The 13,504-nt window shown below is 52.3% G+C and overlaps 2 protein-coding genes across 2 annotated transcripts; one reads left to right on the top strand and one right to left on the bottom strand.

Moving 5' to 3' along the window:
* Positions 1 to 5,489: 5,489 nt before the first annotated feature.
* Positions 5,490 to 7,071, bottom strand: LOC116579894 (major allergen I polypeptide chain 1-like). The gene is made up of 3 exons (XM_032325828.1): positions 6,961 to 7,071; positions 6,634 to 6,821; positions 5,490 to 5,644 (listed from the first exon to the last, which is right to left on the bottom strand). Exons 1-3 carry the CDS (start codon positions 7,019 to 7,021, stop codon positions 5,615 to 5,617), a joined length of 279 nt encoding a protein of 92 aa, XP_032181719.1. The 5' UTR covers positions 7,022 to 7,071; the 3' UTR covers positions 5,490 to 5,614.
* A 3,419-nt stretch (positions 7,072 to 10,490) lies between these two features.
* On the top strand, positions 10,491 to 12,806 carry LOC116579781 (major allergen I polypeptide chain 2-like). The gene is made up of 3 exons (XM_032325508.1): positions 10,491 to 10,594; positions 11,035 to 11,216; positions 12,605 to 12,806. The coding sequence occupies exons 1-3, from the start codon at positions 10,534 to 10,536 to the stop codon at positions 12,683 to 12,685; spliced, it is 324 nt and encodes a 107-aa protein (XP_032181399.1). The 5' UTR covers positions 10,491 to 10,533; the 3' UTR covers positions 12,686 to 12,806.
* The last annotated feature ends 698 nt before the right edge of the window (positions 12,807 to 13,504 follow it).

Genomic DNA, 13,504 nt, shown 5'->3' with positions numbered 1-13,504 from the left:
TATTGCTATAAACTTCCCACTTAGAACTGCTTTTGCTATATCTCATGTTTTGGTATGTTGGGTTTCTATTTTCACTTGTTTCAAGATACCTTTTTACTTTCCTTATGGTTTCTTCCTTGGCCCTTTGGTTGTTCAGAAGTGGTTATGTAATTTACACATAATTGTGAATTTTCCAGCTTTCCTCCTATTATCAATTTCTGATTTCATACAATTGTGGTTAGAAAGGATACTTGGTATGATTTCAGTTTTCTTAAATCTGCTAAGATTTGTTGTGTGAGTTAACGTATGATCTATCCTGGAGAATGTTCTGTGTGTGCTTGGGAAGAATGTGTATTCTTCTGGTTGGATGGAATGTCCTATATTGCCTGTTAGGTCCATTTGGTCTAAAGTATGGTTCAAGTCCAATGTTCCTTTATTGATTTTCTACCTAGATGATCTAGTTGAGTATTGAAGTTCTCTGCTATTATGGTATTGTTGCTTATTTCTCTCTTCAGAGCTGCTAGTATCTGCTTAATAAATTTAGATGCTTTCGGGTGCCTGGGTGGCTCAGTGGGTTAAGCCTCTGCCTTCGGCTCGGGTTATGATCTCAGGTTCCTGGGATTGAGCCCCACATCAGGCTCTCTGCTCAGTGGGGAGCCTGCTTCCCCCTCTCTCTCTCTGCCTGCCTCTCTGCCTAGTTGTAATCTCTCTCTCTGTCAAGTAAATAAATAAAATATTTGAAAAAAAATTTAGATGTTCTGATGTTGGGTGCATATGAATTTATAATTGTTAAATATTCCTGATAAAACTGACACTTTTATCATTATATGCTGGACTTCTTTGTCTCTTATGACAGTTATTGTTTTTTTTTTTGTTTTTTTTTTTTAAAGATTTTGTTTATCTGGGGCACCTGGGTCGCTCAGTGGGTTAAGCTCTGACTTCAGCTCGAGTCATGATCTCTGGGTGCTGGGATGGAGCACCGAACTGGGCTCTCTGCTCAGCAGGGAGCCTGCTTCCCCCTCTCTCTCTGCCTGCCTCTCTGTCTACTTGTGATCTCTCTCTCTCTTTTTTGTCAAATAAATAAATAAATAATCTTAAAAAAAGATTTTATTTATCAGAGAGAGAGAGTAAGAGAGCACAAGCAGCAGGAGAGGCAGGCAGAGTGGAGAAGCAGGTTCTCTGCTGACCAAGGAGCCTGAGGTGGGACTCGATCTCAGGATCCTGGGATCATGACTTGAGCTAAATCAGACACTTAGCTGACTAAGCCTCCCAGGTGCTCCTCTAGATGTACCTTTAAAAAGAAAATTAATTCAGCCACCGAATGCCTTTTGAAAAGAGAATTTAACTTACATTTGAAGTAATTATGAGTAAGTCAAGACTTACTTATGCCATCTTATTTTTTTTTTTTAAGTTCTTTCATTTTAGAGTGTGTGCATGTATGCAAGTGGGGGGAGGGGCAGAGAGCGAGCATTTCAGGCAGATTCCTGGCTGAGCGTGGAGCCTGTCGCAGGGCTCCATCTCAGGACCCATGAGATCATGACCTGTGCCGAAACCAAGAGATCAGACACTTAACCAACTGAGCCACCCAGTCGCCCCTTCTTAGTTGTTTTGTCTGTTTTGTAGTTCTTTGTTTCTTTCCTTTCTTCCTCTTCCCCTTTTACTGTCTTCCTGTGTGAACCGATGATTTTCCGCAGTGGTAGGCTTTGATCCCTTTCTCTCTGTCATTCATGTAACTACTGTAGAATTTTGCTTTGTGGGCCCCATGAGGGTTACATAAAACTTCTTAATGACATAAGAGTCCGTTTTAAACTGATAACAACTCAGGGCGCTTGGGTGGCTTAGTCGTTAAGCGTCTGCCTTTGGCTCAGAGCATATGAGCCCAGGGTCCTGGGATCAAGCCCCACATTGGGTTCCCTGCTCTGGTGCAAGACTGCTTCTCCCTCTCCCACTCCCCCTGCTTGTGTTCCCTCTCTGTATGTCTCTTTCTCTGTCAAATAAATAAAATCTTTAAAAAAAAATAAACTGATAACAATGTAATTTTGATCACACATGAAAATCTATCCTTTTATTCCCCTCCATTTTTAAAAATTGAAGAATAATTGACATCCAGTATTGTATTACCTGCTGGTGTACAATGTGGTGATTTGGTACTGATTTACATTCCAAAATGGCCACCACAACGAGTCTAGTCACTCTATCACCAGACAAAGTTGTTATAATGTTACTGAGTGTATTCCTACACTATACATTATAGCCCTATGTCTTATCTATTTTATAACTGGAAGATTTTACCTCTCAGTCCCCCTCACCTATTACATCTGTCCTCGCAAACCCCTTTCCTCTGGTAACACTGCAGTTTCTTTTCTGTATCTATAAGTCTGTTTTTTTTTTTCCAAGATTTTAAAAATTTATTTGACAGAGATCACAAGCAGGCAGAGAGGCAGGCAGAGAGAGAGAGGAGGAAGCAGGCTCCCTGCTGAGCAGAGAGTCCGATGCGGGACTCCATCCCAGTACCCTGAGATCGTGACCTAAGCCGAAGGCAGAGGCTTAACCCACTGAGCCACCCAGGCACCCCTGGTGGTGCTTTTCTTTTCTTTCTTTCTTTTTTTTTTTTTTTAATATTTATTTATTTGACAGACAGAGATCACAGGTAGGCAGAGAGACAGGCAGAGAGAGAGAGGAGGAAGCAGGCTCCCCGCTGAGCAGAGAGCCCTATGCAGGGCTCAATCCCAGGACCCTGAGATCATGACCTGAGCCGAAGGCAGAGGCTTTAATCCACTGAGCCACCCAGGCGCCCCCTGGTGATGCTTTTCTAACCTATCTTTTGAATGCAAGCAATTTTGAACGGGTGAAGTTCTTAACCATGACGCATTAATCATGACGTCATACTGTCTCTCCAGCTTCCTTCTTGGACACTGTATACCTCGATGCAGGTGTTCTGTGCCTGAAACGGATGGGGGCGTGAGATTACAGATTTCAGTGGTTCCACATAGAAATTTCCCCCCGCCCTTGCCTCCTTCTGGTTTTGCAGCTTTATTTACTCTTACCCACTGCTCTGTCCAGTGTCTCAGAAGCCCAAACCTCTTTGGAATTCTGTAGGAAAAACTGGCTTTTCCCTTACTTAGTAGATGTGGCTTTCTCTGCCTGGAGTTAGCATATCTTTTTCTGCTTTCTGTTCTCTGAAAACATGTTATTTTTAATTAAAAAAATTTTTTTCTTTTGAGAGAGAGAGAAAACATGTGGGGGTGGAGAGGGGCAGAGGGAGAGAGAGAATCTAAGCAGGCTCCATGCCCCACACGGAGCCTGACATGGGGCTCGATCTCATGACCTGAAGGTCACGACCTGTGCCAAAATTGAAAGTCAGACGCTTAACCGACTGAGCCCCCAGGTGCCTGATTCTCTGAAAAACAGGCTACGTTCAACTGACTGGTGGTATGCCCTGTACTGTGCCTTTTGTCCACCTGGGCTTATACTTTTAAATTCTTTTACTATCTTTTTCATGGGATTTTGAGAAGGGAAAGAGAACCAGAAATGTATTTTTCACTGTGTTTTTTTTTTTTTTCCACTTCATGGCATTTACTGAGAGGTGCGGGGTTTTGTGAGCCTGTGCTGGTGCGGTGAGCACACCGTGTCCCGCACCGGACAGTCGTGTCCTGCACCGGACAGTCGTACAAGTGTCTCCCTGGACTTTAATGACCCGCCTGCAGCCCCTTTTGCCTTCTTCCTCTGAGCTTCCTTTCAGGATCTCTCTTGGTCTGGGCCTTCCCCGGTAATCTCGGGCCTTGCTTTATTTTTTTCCTGGGCACCTTGACCACAACGGGTTAGTTAGCCTTCTGATTTGTTCTTGTGCCTTCTGGGTCTCTCTTGAAAGACGGTAGTCTGGCCTGGCCCCTCACGGCCTCGGTAAGGAAGACGCTCCTTAGGCTTTTCCAGTGTTTTCCTCTTGCCGCCTTCACCAAATGTCTTCCACTCTTCTACTTGGTTGCCTTTCCTTCTCCATCAGGAAGCTGGGTGTAGGCTGCTGTGTGTCAGCTTGTGTTGCCACCAAAGGAGACCCTGACGCAAGGACTTGGGGAGCCGGTGGTTTATCTGGGAGGTGATCTTAGGGAGGAGCTCAGGGAAGTGGAACAGGAAGGTGAGAAAAACCACCAGCGTGGGCAGCTGGGACTCGAGACCACCGGGCACCTTATCAGAGGGGGCAGGGTTCACCCCAGCGCTGACCCCCCAGATGTCAAGGAGGCTGGGGTCGGCGTTGTTTGAAGGTCGCCCTGTGGGTATAAACTCCTTCAGGCTCTCAGAGCAGCTCCTGGGGTGGGGACGGCCAGTGAACGGTGAGGCAGGGAGGGTGCGGGTGCTTGCGGAGGGAAGAGGTCTCCAGGAGCGGGTAATCTGCCTCAGCTTCGGGTGAATTTCGGTCAGACTCCACGAAAGTGGGGCTTTTATGATCTCAGAGTCAAGGTCGTGTGACAGTCAGAGATTGAGAACCTCAAGTTTCTGACATTTACCCTTCAAGCCACTGAGGTTTGGATGTCAGACAGAACAGGATTTCGAAGGGCACCTGAACTTGACTTTTTAAAAGATTTTATCTATTTTATGAGGGAGAGAGAGTGCACGTGCGCACGCACAAGTGGGTGGAGGGGCAGGGGGAGAAGCAGACTCCCCGCTGAGCGGGGAGCCAGAGGTGGGACTCATCCCAGGACCCTGACACAATGGCCTGAGCTGAAGGCAGAGGCTTCACCCACTGAACCGCCCAGGTGCCCCTGCACTTGAGTTTTGACCTTGGCCCCAGATTAGGGAAGGTTCCCCAGGCTGGGAGAAGGCAGGGCACATGGGCAGCATCGACATGGCTCGTGGGGCAGTCATGCCCAGGGGGTTCTGTGGGTTCTGTGTGTGACGGTCGAGAGACTGATGGTGTCTCAGTGACAGCAAAGTGCCCGTCACTCATCATCGTCTCACCTGTGGAGGGGGCACCGTCACTCCCTGCCCTCGCTGCGGCCACGGTGAGTCTCTGTCCCTGACGCTGGAAGACCCCTCCAGCTCCTCTCCCTCAGAGACCAGCTCTCCTGAGGAAAGCCCAAGAGCTTTGAAATGTGTAGAATGGCGGAAGGGCGGGATACGCAGCCTGAGTCACCTGTGCGAGGGTGACGGGAAGAGTCTGTGCCCCGCAACCTGCTGGTGTCCCCTAGGCTCTGCTTGTGAGCACAGGGACAGTTTTCCATCTCAGAAGCAGCCCCCAGCCAGACCCTGGGGTTCAGAGCGGCGGGCCTTAGGCCAGGAGCTGGGGTCACTTGGGGCAAGGCGGCCTGTGCCACCCGTGCGTCTCGGGGCACAGAAGTGCTCAGACACTCTGGCTCTCCTGGTTACTGTCACCCGCGTCCCCACCTGTGGCATTCCGTGGGGGAAGAACGTGGGCAGCATTCCAACCTAGCTGCAGCTGGAAGGCGCCCTGGAGGTCCCCAAGGTGACAGCCCTCCGTCCCCAAAGCCCAGCCCAAGGAGCAAATGCTGCCGTAAATTGCAAGGCTTTTATTGCTGGAATCCTCTAATCAGACCCCTGGACGGGGCAGGCCGCCGAGATTACTGAGTCGGTGATCAGTTAAGGGACATCCATGGGGCTCCTGGCAGCGATGGCTCCGTTAACACAAAGGACTGGAGTATATTTTATTCTGCAGAGAGAAAGGCAGGAAACCTGGTGAGGCCTCAAGGGGCACCGGAGGGCGCACTGGACACTCCCCGGGGACCAGCCTGTGGCTTTGTTTGGAGGACAGCTTCGATGGGGGCAAGCAAAGGTGGATTCCCCCCACCTCCTGCACCACAAGAGAACCCCAGGTGTGCCTAGAAGCTTCCTCCAGTGGAGCAGAGTGACGCAGAGGCATCACGGTGGTGGGATGGGGTGGAAAGAGGCTGCTGAGAAGGTCCTGGCAGGCTCAGGTGCACCTACGGGCCCCTGGGGGTCTCCGGCTCTGCTTCGTCCTTCTGCCCCCGGACCCTTGCGGCTTGAAGCAGCAGCCTGTTCCTTCCCCCTCTTGGGAGAGCCAAGAGAGGACTCACTGTGATTTTCCACTTGGGGCCTCTCAGGCCTGGGAAGGGCCGGAGGGGGCTTTTGGAAGCTGCCTTCTCCCCTTCCTTCTCCCCCTCCCCTCCCCTCCTCTCCCCTTCCCTCTGCTCTCCTGGCATGTGAGGCATGGAATGGCACTCTGGGACCCCGGGAATGAGGACAAATGAAGGTTTTAGGGGGGAAGGAATAGGGAACTTGAGGAGTTTAAGTAAAGGAACCCATGTTGGGAGACAGGAAGGACCCCGTGCTAACAGTTTATAAAGATCCAGGCTCACGCGCTGGAGAGGCTGGAGTCAGGGAGGCCAGCACTGAGGGTCTGACACTGAGGCCAGGCAATGCCAAGGACACAGGAGGGCCTGCCAGCTCCCAGACCGGTGGCCGGGCAGCACTTGAGCAGCCAGTGCCGGCCCAGAAAGCCCTAGGGCTGGGCTGAGTCTTTCCTACACCACCCTCTCCGCTTCCCCATCCATGAAGCTTTTCTCTTTCTGGATCCCCAGGGAAGGGCGATGGTGGAGAAGAAAAATGGGTGGCCCCCCACCCCACCCCGAGCAGACCCCCAGATCTGCCAGGGAGACGGACACATAGAGCTGGACCCACCAGCACATTGATAGCATTTGTCCTGTCATCTTCTGTGAATTTCGCATCCACGCACTCCTTCAGGCTTCTGGCATTTTCCAAAATTATAGTTTCGTTTTGGTACTGGGCCACCTGCTGGACATACTCGTCAGGGGTGCCCTTGATGAACAGGGTGACATCGTGCTTCACAGACGAGCAAATTTTACAATCTGGAACACAAAGATAAGCTGACACTCTGTTGAAGGACCTTCCCCGGGACACATTCCTCCTCTCCTCCCCCCGACAGGCTCAGAACTGCCCTGGGAAGGTATCAGAAGCCCTGGAGAACCTGCGGCCCTAGATGCCCACCTCCGCCTGAGATCAGGAGCAAGGCAGCGCAGAGAAGCAGGAGAGCACCGGCCAGCTTCATGGTGTAGGTGGCAGCTGCTCCCTGCCCCGCCTGGAGCCCTTTTATGCCCACAGAGGAGGCCAGGCCTCTCCTGGCTGCAGCCTGGACTTGCCCGGGGGCCACCGAGGGAGGAGGTGTATGTGTAGGCGACACTCTAAGTCCCTGAGTCAACAAAGGACACAAACTTGACCTCTCTTCCCCATCCGAGGGCTCAGTCCAAGTGTCAGCTGACACCAGAGGTTTCAGAACTGCAGTTTCCTAGGTTGACTGGGAAAAGGGGCAAAAGTCTCCCACATCAGGCCTCCCGAATGATGGCCGATGTCAGCCTCTCATTACCTGTGACCTTAGAGACAGTTTGGTCAGAGCTGAGGGATTCTTCAGGAAGCCCAGTGCTTAGCTAATGGTCTCACAGCGAGGAAGCCCCTGCCTGCAGCATCGTCTCTGTCCTTGACCTGCTCAGTGGCCTCCCTTCAGCCAGTCCTTGGGGTCTGTATCTGGAGCCCCGAATCTTCCCCTCCATGCTGACCAAGCCCTGTCACCTGGTTTCTCTGGGGGCGCCTCAGTCTGCCTCAGAAACAGCATTTCCCCCACCAGCCTTTTCTCTTGAGCTTCTCTACACGGTCCACACCGCTCTGTCTCCAGAGGTGCAAGCGAGGAAAAGCCAGGCTCCTTCTCCGGCCTACAGTCCCTGTGTGCCTTGTAGGCCCGCGGCCTTTCCCTGCCGTTCTGTCCCCACTCCCTGGTCGCCCTGCTGCTTCTGGACCGGGCCCGGGGCCGGCTGCTTGGTGTTCCAGATTGTACCCCTGCAGCAGGGCCTTGGCTCGAGCTGCCCCCGCTGCCTGCAAGGCTCTTCCTCCAAGAACATGATACGTGGCCTGATGGCTCAGGTCTCTTCAAACGTCACCATATCAGCGAGACTTTGCCACGGGGTTGACCCCTTGGAGCCTGGCCCCGCCCCACTGCCCTCCCCGACTTCATCTCCCTCCCTGGCTCTCCCTGGCACTCATCCATTGTCTCTCACTTCCTCTCAGATGTATAACGAGCTCCGGGGAAGGGGGGGCTCGGCTGTGTGTGGTGCTGCGTCCCCCGGACACGGACACATAGCAGGTGTTTCACGAATGTTCGCTAGAGGAACGCAAGGCATCCCCTACTTCTGCGGAGCCGACCACCAAGAACGGTTTTGCTTGGGCTCGCTTTGGCAGTGCCTGCCTGGCCTTTCTTTACTCTGAGTCATCGGGTCAGAAGAGGTTACTGGAGCCCAGAGCTGAAGGGAGGGCACGCGTTTTTTGACCCCAGTCAGAGCCTTATGCCAAACAGGATTCACATCCGGTAACTGCTCTTGGCGAAGAGGGTGTTGAGTCCCGAGCTCCCCCTGTCAGGTGGCTGCCGTGGAACCGTTCCAGTCCTGATGCCCAGAGGCCATGCCTGTGAGGGCATCTCACGAGAGACTCAGGCCATTGCAGATGTCCCTCAGGTTCCTTGGGTACCTGTTGGCCTGGGAAGGCGAGCACCATAGGCCCCTGAGTGGACATGCTTGCGGGACCGAATTTCAGTGTGGTGGGGACACCTGGGCAGGGTCTGCTACCTTTCACTAGGCTCTTCCTTCAAGTTCTCCCCAGCTCTGGGAGGTGATGAAGCCAGAGTTTGGGGTGCTGGAGTAACACAGGATGCTGATGTCCGTCCAACCCCAGTGGGTGCCACAAAACCATCTGAGATCTCTCCAGAGGCGGGGACATTTGCTGAGGTTGGGGGAACTTTCTGGACAAGGTCTTGCAGTATATGCAATCCTTTACTAATGCAAGTGGTTTTTTTTTTTTTTTAATTCATTTTTATCCAGAGTAATTCTAGACTTACAGAAAAGCTGTGAAGATTTGTCAAAACCAAGAAGCTGACATTGGTGTACCACTACTGACTAAACTCCAAACTTTATTTGGATTCCACCAATTTGTCCATTAATGTCCTCTCTGTGTTCTAGAATCCAACCCACATCCTAAACACAGCATTGATTGTCATGTCTCCCCACTCTCTCCTGATCTGTGACAATTTCTCAGTCTCTCCTTGTTTGTTGTGGCCATGATGGTCTTGAATACTGGCCAGGTGTTAGAGAATGTCCACCAAACTGACTTGGCTGCTCTGTTTCTTCTAATTTGGATTGGGGTTCAGACCTTGGGTTTTGAAGGAGACACCAAAGAGGGGAAGTGCCATCACATGTGGCATATGTGACATCAGTATGTCTCACCACTGGTTGTATTGGCCTTGATCGTTTGATTCATGTTGGGTTTGCTAGTTTTCTGCATGGTTTCCTTCTTTCCCTACTCTCTAGAAGTGAGTTTCTAAGTCTAGCCTACTCAAAAGGAGGACGGGGCAATGAGCTCTGGTTCCTGAAGAGAGAGTATCTAAGTGTGTTATTTGGAATGCTTCTGTGAGGAGTATCTGTGTCTTCTCCATTTACTTGTTTATTAAATCATTTATTTAATCAGTATGGACTCACAGATACAATTTTATACTTTGGGTTATCATCTAATGCTATGTCATTTCTATGGTTGCTTAAATTGTTCCAGATTTGGCCCCTGGGGAGCTTTCCTTCCAGAATTTTCATGGACTGTCTCGCCTTGTTTGTGCCAATAAACCACTTTGCTAGAGTAGAAGGTTGAATTTAACTCTTGAGGGAGTTTAAGCCAATGGTGTGCCCCCTCTGGTTGGTCTCGCCCTCTGGTCTGTAGAGCTCCAGCCCGCGGTGGGCATGGGCGACAAGCTGTACAACTCTACAACTACTCACCAGTGTTTCTGGATGGGCTGTTAAGCCCAAGCTCCTCTTGGGACCAGGTTCACCTATGAAGGGGATGAGACAGGGCCAAAGCTGGACCCACTGGAAGTCCAGAAGGTGCCAGGAATTTGCTTCTTTAAGGGCAAGAAGGGAACAGGAGACATGATCTTACGTTAGGAGTGGTATCAGTCCGTGAGGAGCACTGCAATGGCCAGGAGTCCTGAAACTTCCCTGGTAGGGTGTACTTCAGGGCCCAAGAATGGTGCCCATGCATCCCTGGGGCTCGGTCCAGAGCCTGCAGCACTGAAGGTGGTCAAGAGGGTCTAGTTGGGCTCAGCACCCCATAGGTATCTGCAGGACTTCAACGTAGGCACAGGAAAGGCTGGCCGATCTTTTGTCAACCTGTAGTGGCATAGACTTGTCCTTGACACCTCATGTGATTGGGAGTATAATGCACTCGAAGCCAGGATAGGTTGGTGGAATGAGTCGCAGGCCACAGGGGTCAATGCTGGGGCTGGGACAACAGAGCAGTTGGCTCGGGATGGAGTCACTTGGAAATGCCAGCTCTAGTTGGTCTTTGGCAAAGGAAAAAACCACATCCTCTCCAGGAGGCTTTCAGCCCAAGGGCTGAGGGAGCCACACGTGCCAGGTCCTGCCCATAGGCCCTTGGAACACCTAGGAAGGGTCTGGGCGAGGCTCAGGGAGCTAGTAGTTTATAAAGCCGCAGAAACGCTGCGCTGAGCAGAACATTCTGGTGGCTGACACTATGAAGGGGACACTGCTTATGCTGGCCTTGCTGGTGACCCAGGAGCTGGGCATCGAGATGGGTGAGAGTTGGAAGGAGGGACAGATAGCTTCCCTGCCCCTTGTCCCGCTCTAGCTCACTCCTTCATCCCCCGTGGTGATCTCCAAGTAGCTTCTAGGGACAAAGTTACGGGGCAGCTGGGAGGTCATTGCCCAGGAGTCCTGCATAAGCCCCCCTGAGGTTTCCAGTCACAGAGTGGAGGGAGAGCTTTGGAGATGGAGGGGTCCGTAGTTGTGCACAAAGTAGGGGATAGTTCGTTGGGGGTAGTGGGGCTTACGGAAGGTCAGAAGCAGGCAGGCTGGTACGTCTCGAGGCAGCAGTCAGGGCCCCTCACGCTGTCTCCTTCTGCTGAGAGTGTCTTGGTTTCTCCATCTGGGATGTGAGCAGTCCTGGGAGTGGGGAAACAGGAGCTTCCTACCCTGGTGATGCTTTCATTGAGGTGTTTTCTGTTTGTGTCTTCAGTGAAATCTTGCCCCATTTTTTATTCTACCTTTGGTGCCCTGGCCATTGGAGAGAGGTTTCCGCTGGACTTCAACCTTGATGCAGTAGGTGCTACTGAACCAGAAAAAGAAGCCTTTGAAAAAATCCAGGACTGCTACAATGAGAAGGGACTCGTGGCCAAGGGCTTGGATCTGACTGTCATGGTAATTTACCTTCCCCTCCCCTCCCCCTCCGCCCCAAGACACGCAGGCAGTGTATTGTAACGTCGCACAGACAGACAAAAGGCACAGTCAGGGGCCACAGGATGGATAAGAGCTATGATGCTTGAAAACTCTGCCCTACGGCACACAGAACACGCAGCCGCCCGCCGCCTGCACACCAGCCTCTTCTACCACATGTGTCCCTTTCATGCCAATTTACACACAGCTGGAAAATCAGGCACTGATATCCGTGCAACACAGAAAGTGTGTTGACACGTGATTTTTTCCCCCTACTTTACAGGAGCCAGCACTGCAGGAGTAGGATTTGATTTCATTTGATTTGATTTTTTGAAGATTTTCTTTATTTATTTGACAGAGAGAGACACTGCCAGAGAGGGAACACAAGCAGGGGGAGTAGGAGAGGGAGAAGCAGGCTCCCCGCTGAGCAGAGAGCCCGATGTGGGGCTCGAACCCAGGACCCTGGGATCATGACCTGAGCCCAAGGCAGACGCTTAAGGTCTGAGCCACCCCAGGCAGGAAGGCAAGGGTCCTTCCTTCCGCTCCCGCAGCTGTGGGAGCGCGCTCAGCTCTGTTCCCGGAATGTTGAAACCCAACCACCTGCCCTTGGACTCTCTTCTTAGGAAGGGGCTCCCTGGCTTGGGAGGCTTCTGGTTTTCGGCCCATTTCGCTGCTCTCCTCGCTGGCTGTTCTTTGGCTCTAAGTCCCGCTTCCATCTGCCTCATCTCGGGGCCTGAAGCGGGGAGGGGGCCCTCGTTGTTTCAGGCCTGGGCCCCTGAGGCAGCCGCTCCCAGGGGCTGGTCAGCGCAGCCCTGAGGAGCGGTCTTTCTCCATCATTGTTCTGGTTGCTCCGTTAGGTAGATTTGGATCAGTCTGTGTCTCCCTCGGTCTTTCCCGAAGTGCCGATTCTGCCAAAGGCGAGGTTTGTGAAGAAGCAGAATGTGCTGGGTTCACAGAAGCGCACAGGGCCCAGGAGACCGCTCACCGACTTGGCATCCACACCCCCTACCCCCCACCGCCCCACACCTGCCACATGCCAGGCAGGGGCAGGAGGTCTCGACCCAGCCTCAGCCCCCTTGCTCCTCGCTCAGGCCCAGCCTCCATCACAACCTCCTGAACCTCTGGCCTCCCTCACTGGGGGTTCAGACTCCCTCCTGACATCTGTGTATGTAAAGATAAAGAGTCCTCTTTATCCCGTTCTGACAGATAGCAGCTCCCTTTCCAGCCATCCGTCTGGGGGCCGGATGCTCTTGCTGGGGCTGGAGCTGAGGATGGGCTCACCCCGAGGATGGGTCGTGGGGTGATCCCGGGAGGACGAATCACTCTGCCTGGTGCTCAGGTCTTCTGTACACCCTCGTCTTACTCTCTCCCAGATTTCCATCACCACCAGCAGCCAGTGCCTCTTGGAAGCCGTGGCCCCACTGAAGGATGCTGTGGCCTCTTTGGGGAGATGAATCTTTGCCCCGGATGCCCAGTCTGGGCTCTGTTCTTCACACGTGAAGCTGGAATCCCGACACCGGTCCTCACCTCTGTCAGTCTCTCTCAGGCTCGCTGTAATAAAGTAACTGCAGCTTAGCTCAGCGTGCCCTGTGTCTGTGTGCTCTGCAGAGAGCGTGCGAGGCCTGGCAGGGGGTCCCGGGACACGGCCAAGGCGGGTGACACACGCGGTCATCAAGAGCGTGGGGACTGGAGTTGGGCCGAATCAGGAGTGAGTGTGAGTGGATTTGTCTTTCTCGGGCGAGTCTCTCATCTGTAAAGGGGATTCTGTGTTCAGACTAAATGACACATATGTAACCCCAGGATTGACCACTCTGGATGGGTCAGAATGTTGCCCACGTAGCCTGTGGCTGAGTCTGGTGCTTGCCCAGTTGCAGAACGTTTAGCTCCTTAAATGTCACCCTGGTCACTAGAGGGTGGACTCTAGCGTCATAACCTGAGGAGGCTTATTGCAAGCCTCTCTGTCTCCAAGGGGCAGCCGCCCTTTTATGTTTCTTAGGTGGATGTCTTCTGAGAAGCCCAGCCTTTCCTTCTTTCTTTCTTTCTTTCTTTCTTAAAAGATTTTATTTATTTATTTGACAGAGAGAGAGAGATACAAGTAGGCAGAGAGGCAGGCAGAGTGTGGGGGGGGAGCAGGCTCCCTGCTGAGCAGAGAACCCGATGCGGGGCTCGATCCCAGGACCCAGAGATCATGACCTGAGCCGAAGGCAGAGGCTTAACCCACTGAGCAACACAGGCACCCCCGTTTATTATAATCTTAATGAAAATACCAAGAG

Source organism: Mustela erminea, chromosome 19 (genome assembly GCF_009829155.1).
Source record: "Mustela erminea isolate mMusErm1 chromosome 19, mMusErm1.Pri, whole genome shotgun sequence".
Lineage (NCBI taxonomy): Eukaryota > Metazoa > Chordata > Mammalia > Carnivora > Mustelidae > Mustela > Mustela erminea.
The sequence above is the reverse complement of the archived record's forward strand: the minus strand, read 5'-3'. Positions and strand labels throughout refer to the sequence as shown.

Excerpts from the sequence above, each read along its gene's own strand:
- LOC116579894 (XM_032325828.1), bottom strand. The coding sequence starts at position 7,021 with ATGAAGCTGGCCGGTGCTCTCCTGCTTCTCTGCGCTGCCTTGCTCCTG. Across the intron at positions 6,822-6,960 it reads GCTCCTGATCTCAGGCGGAG|ATTGTAAAATTTGCTCGTCT; the intron begins GTGGGCATCTAG and ends TTTGTGTTCCAG. Across the intron at positions 5,645-6,633 it reads CAAATGCTATCAATGTGCTG|AATAAAATATACTCCAGTCC; the intron begins GTGGGTCCAGCT and ends TTCTCTCTGCAG.
- LOC116579781 (XM_032325508.1), top strand. The coding sequence starts at position 10,534 with ATGAAGGGGACACTGCTTATGCTGGCCTTGCTGGTGACCCAGGAGCTG. Across the intron at positions 10,595-11,034 it reads GGAGCTGGGCATCGAGATGG|TGAAATCTTGCCCCATTTTT; the intron begins GTGAGAGTTGGA and ends TTGTGTCTTCAG. Across the intron at positions 11,217-12,604 it reads GCTTGGATCTGACTGTCATG|ATTTCCATCACCACCAGCAG; the intron begins GTAATTTACCTT and ends ACTCTCTCCCAG.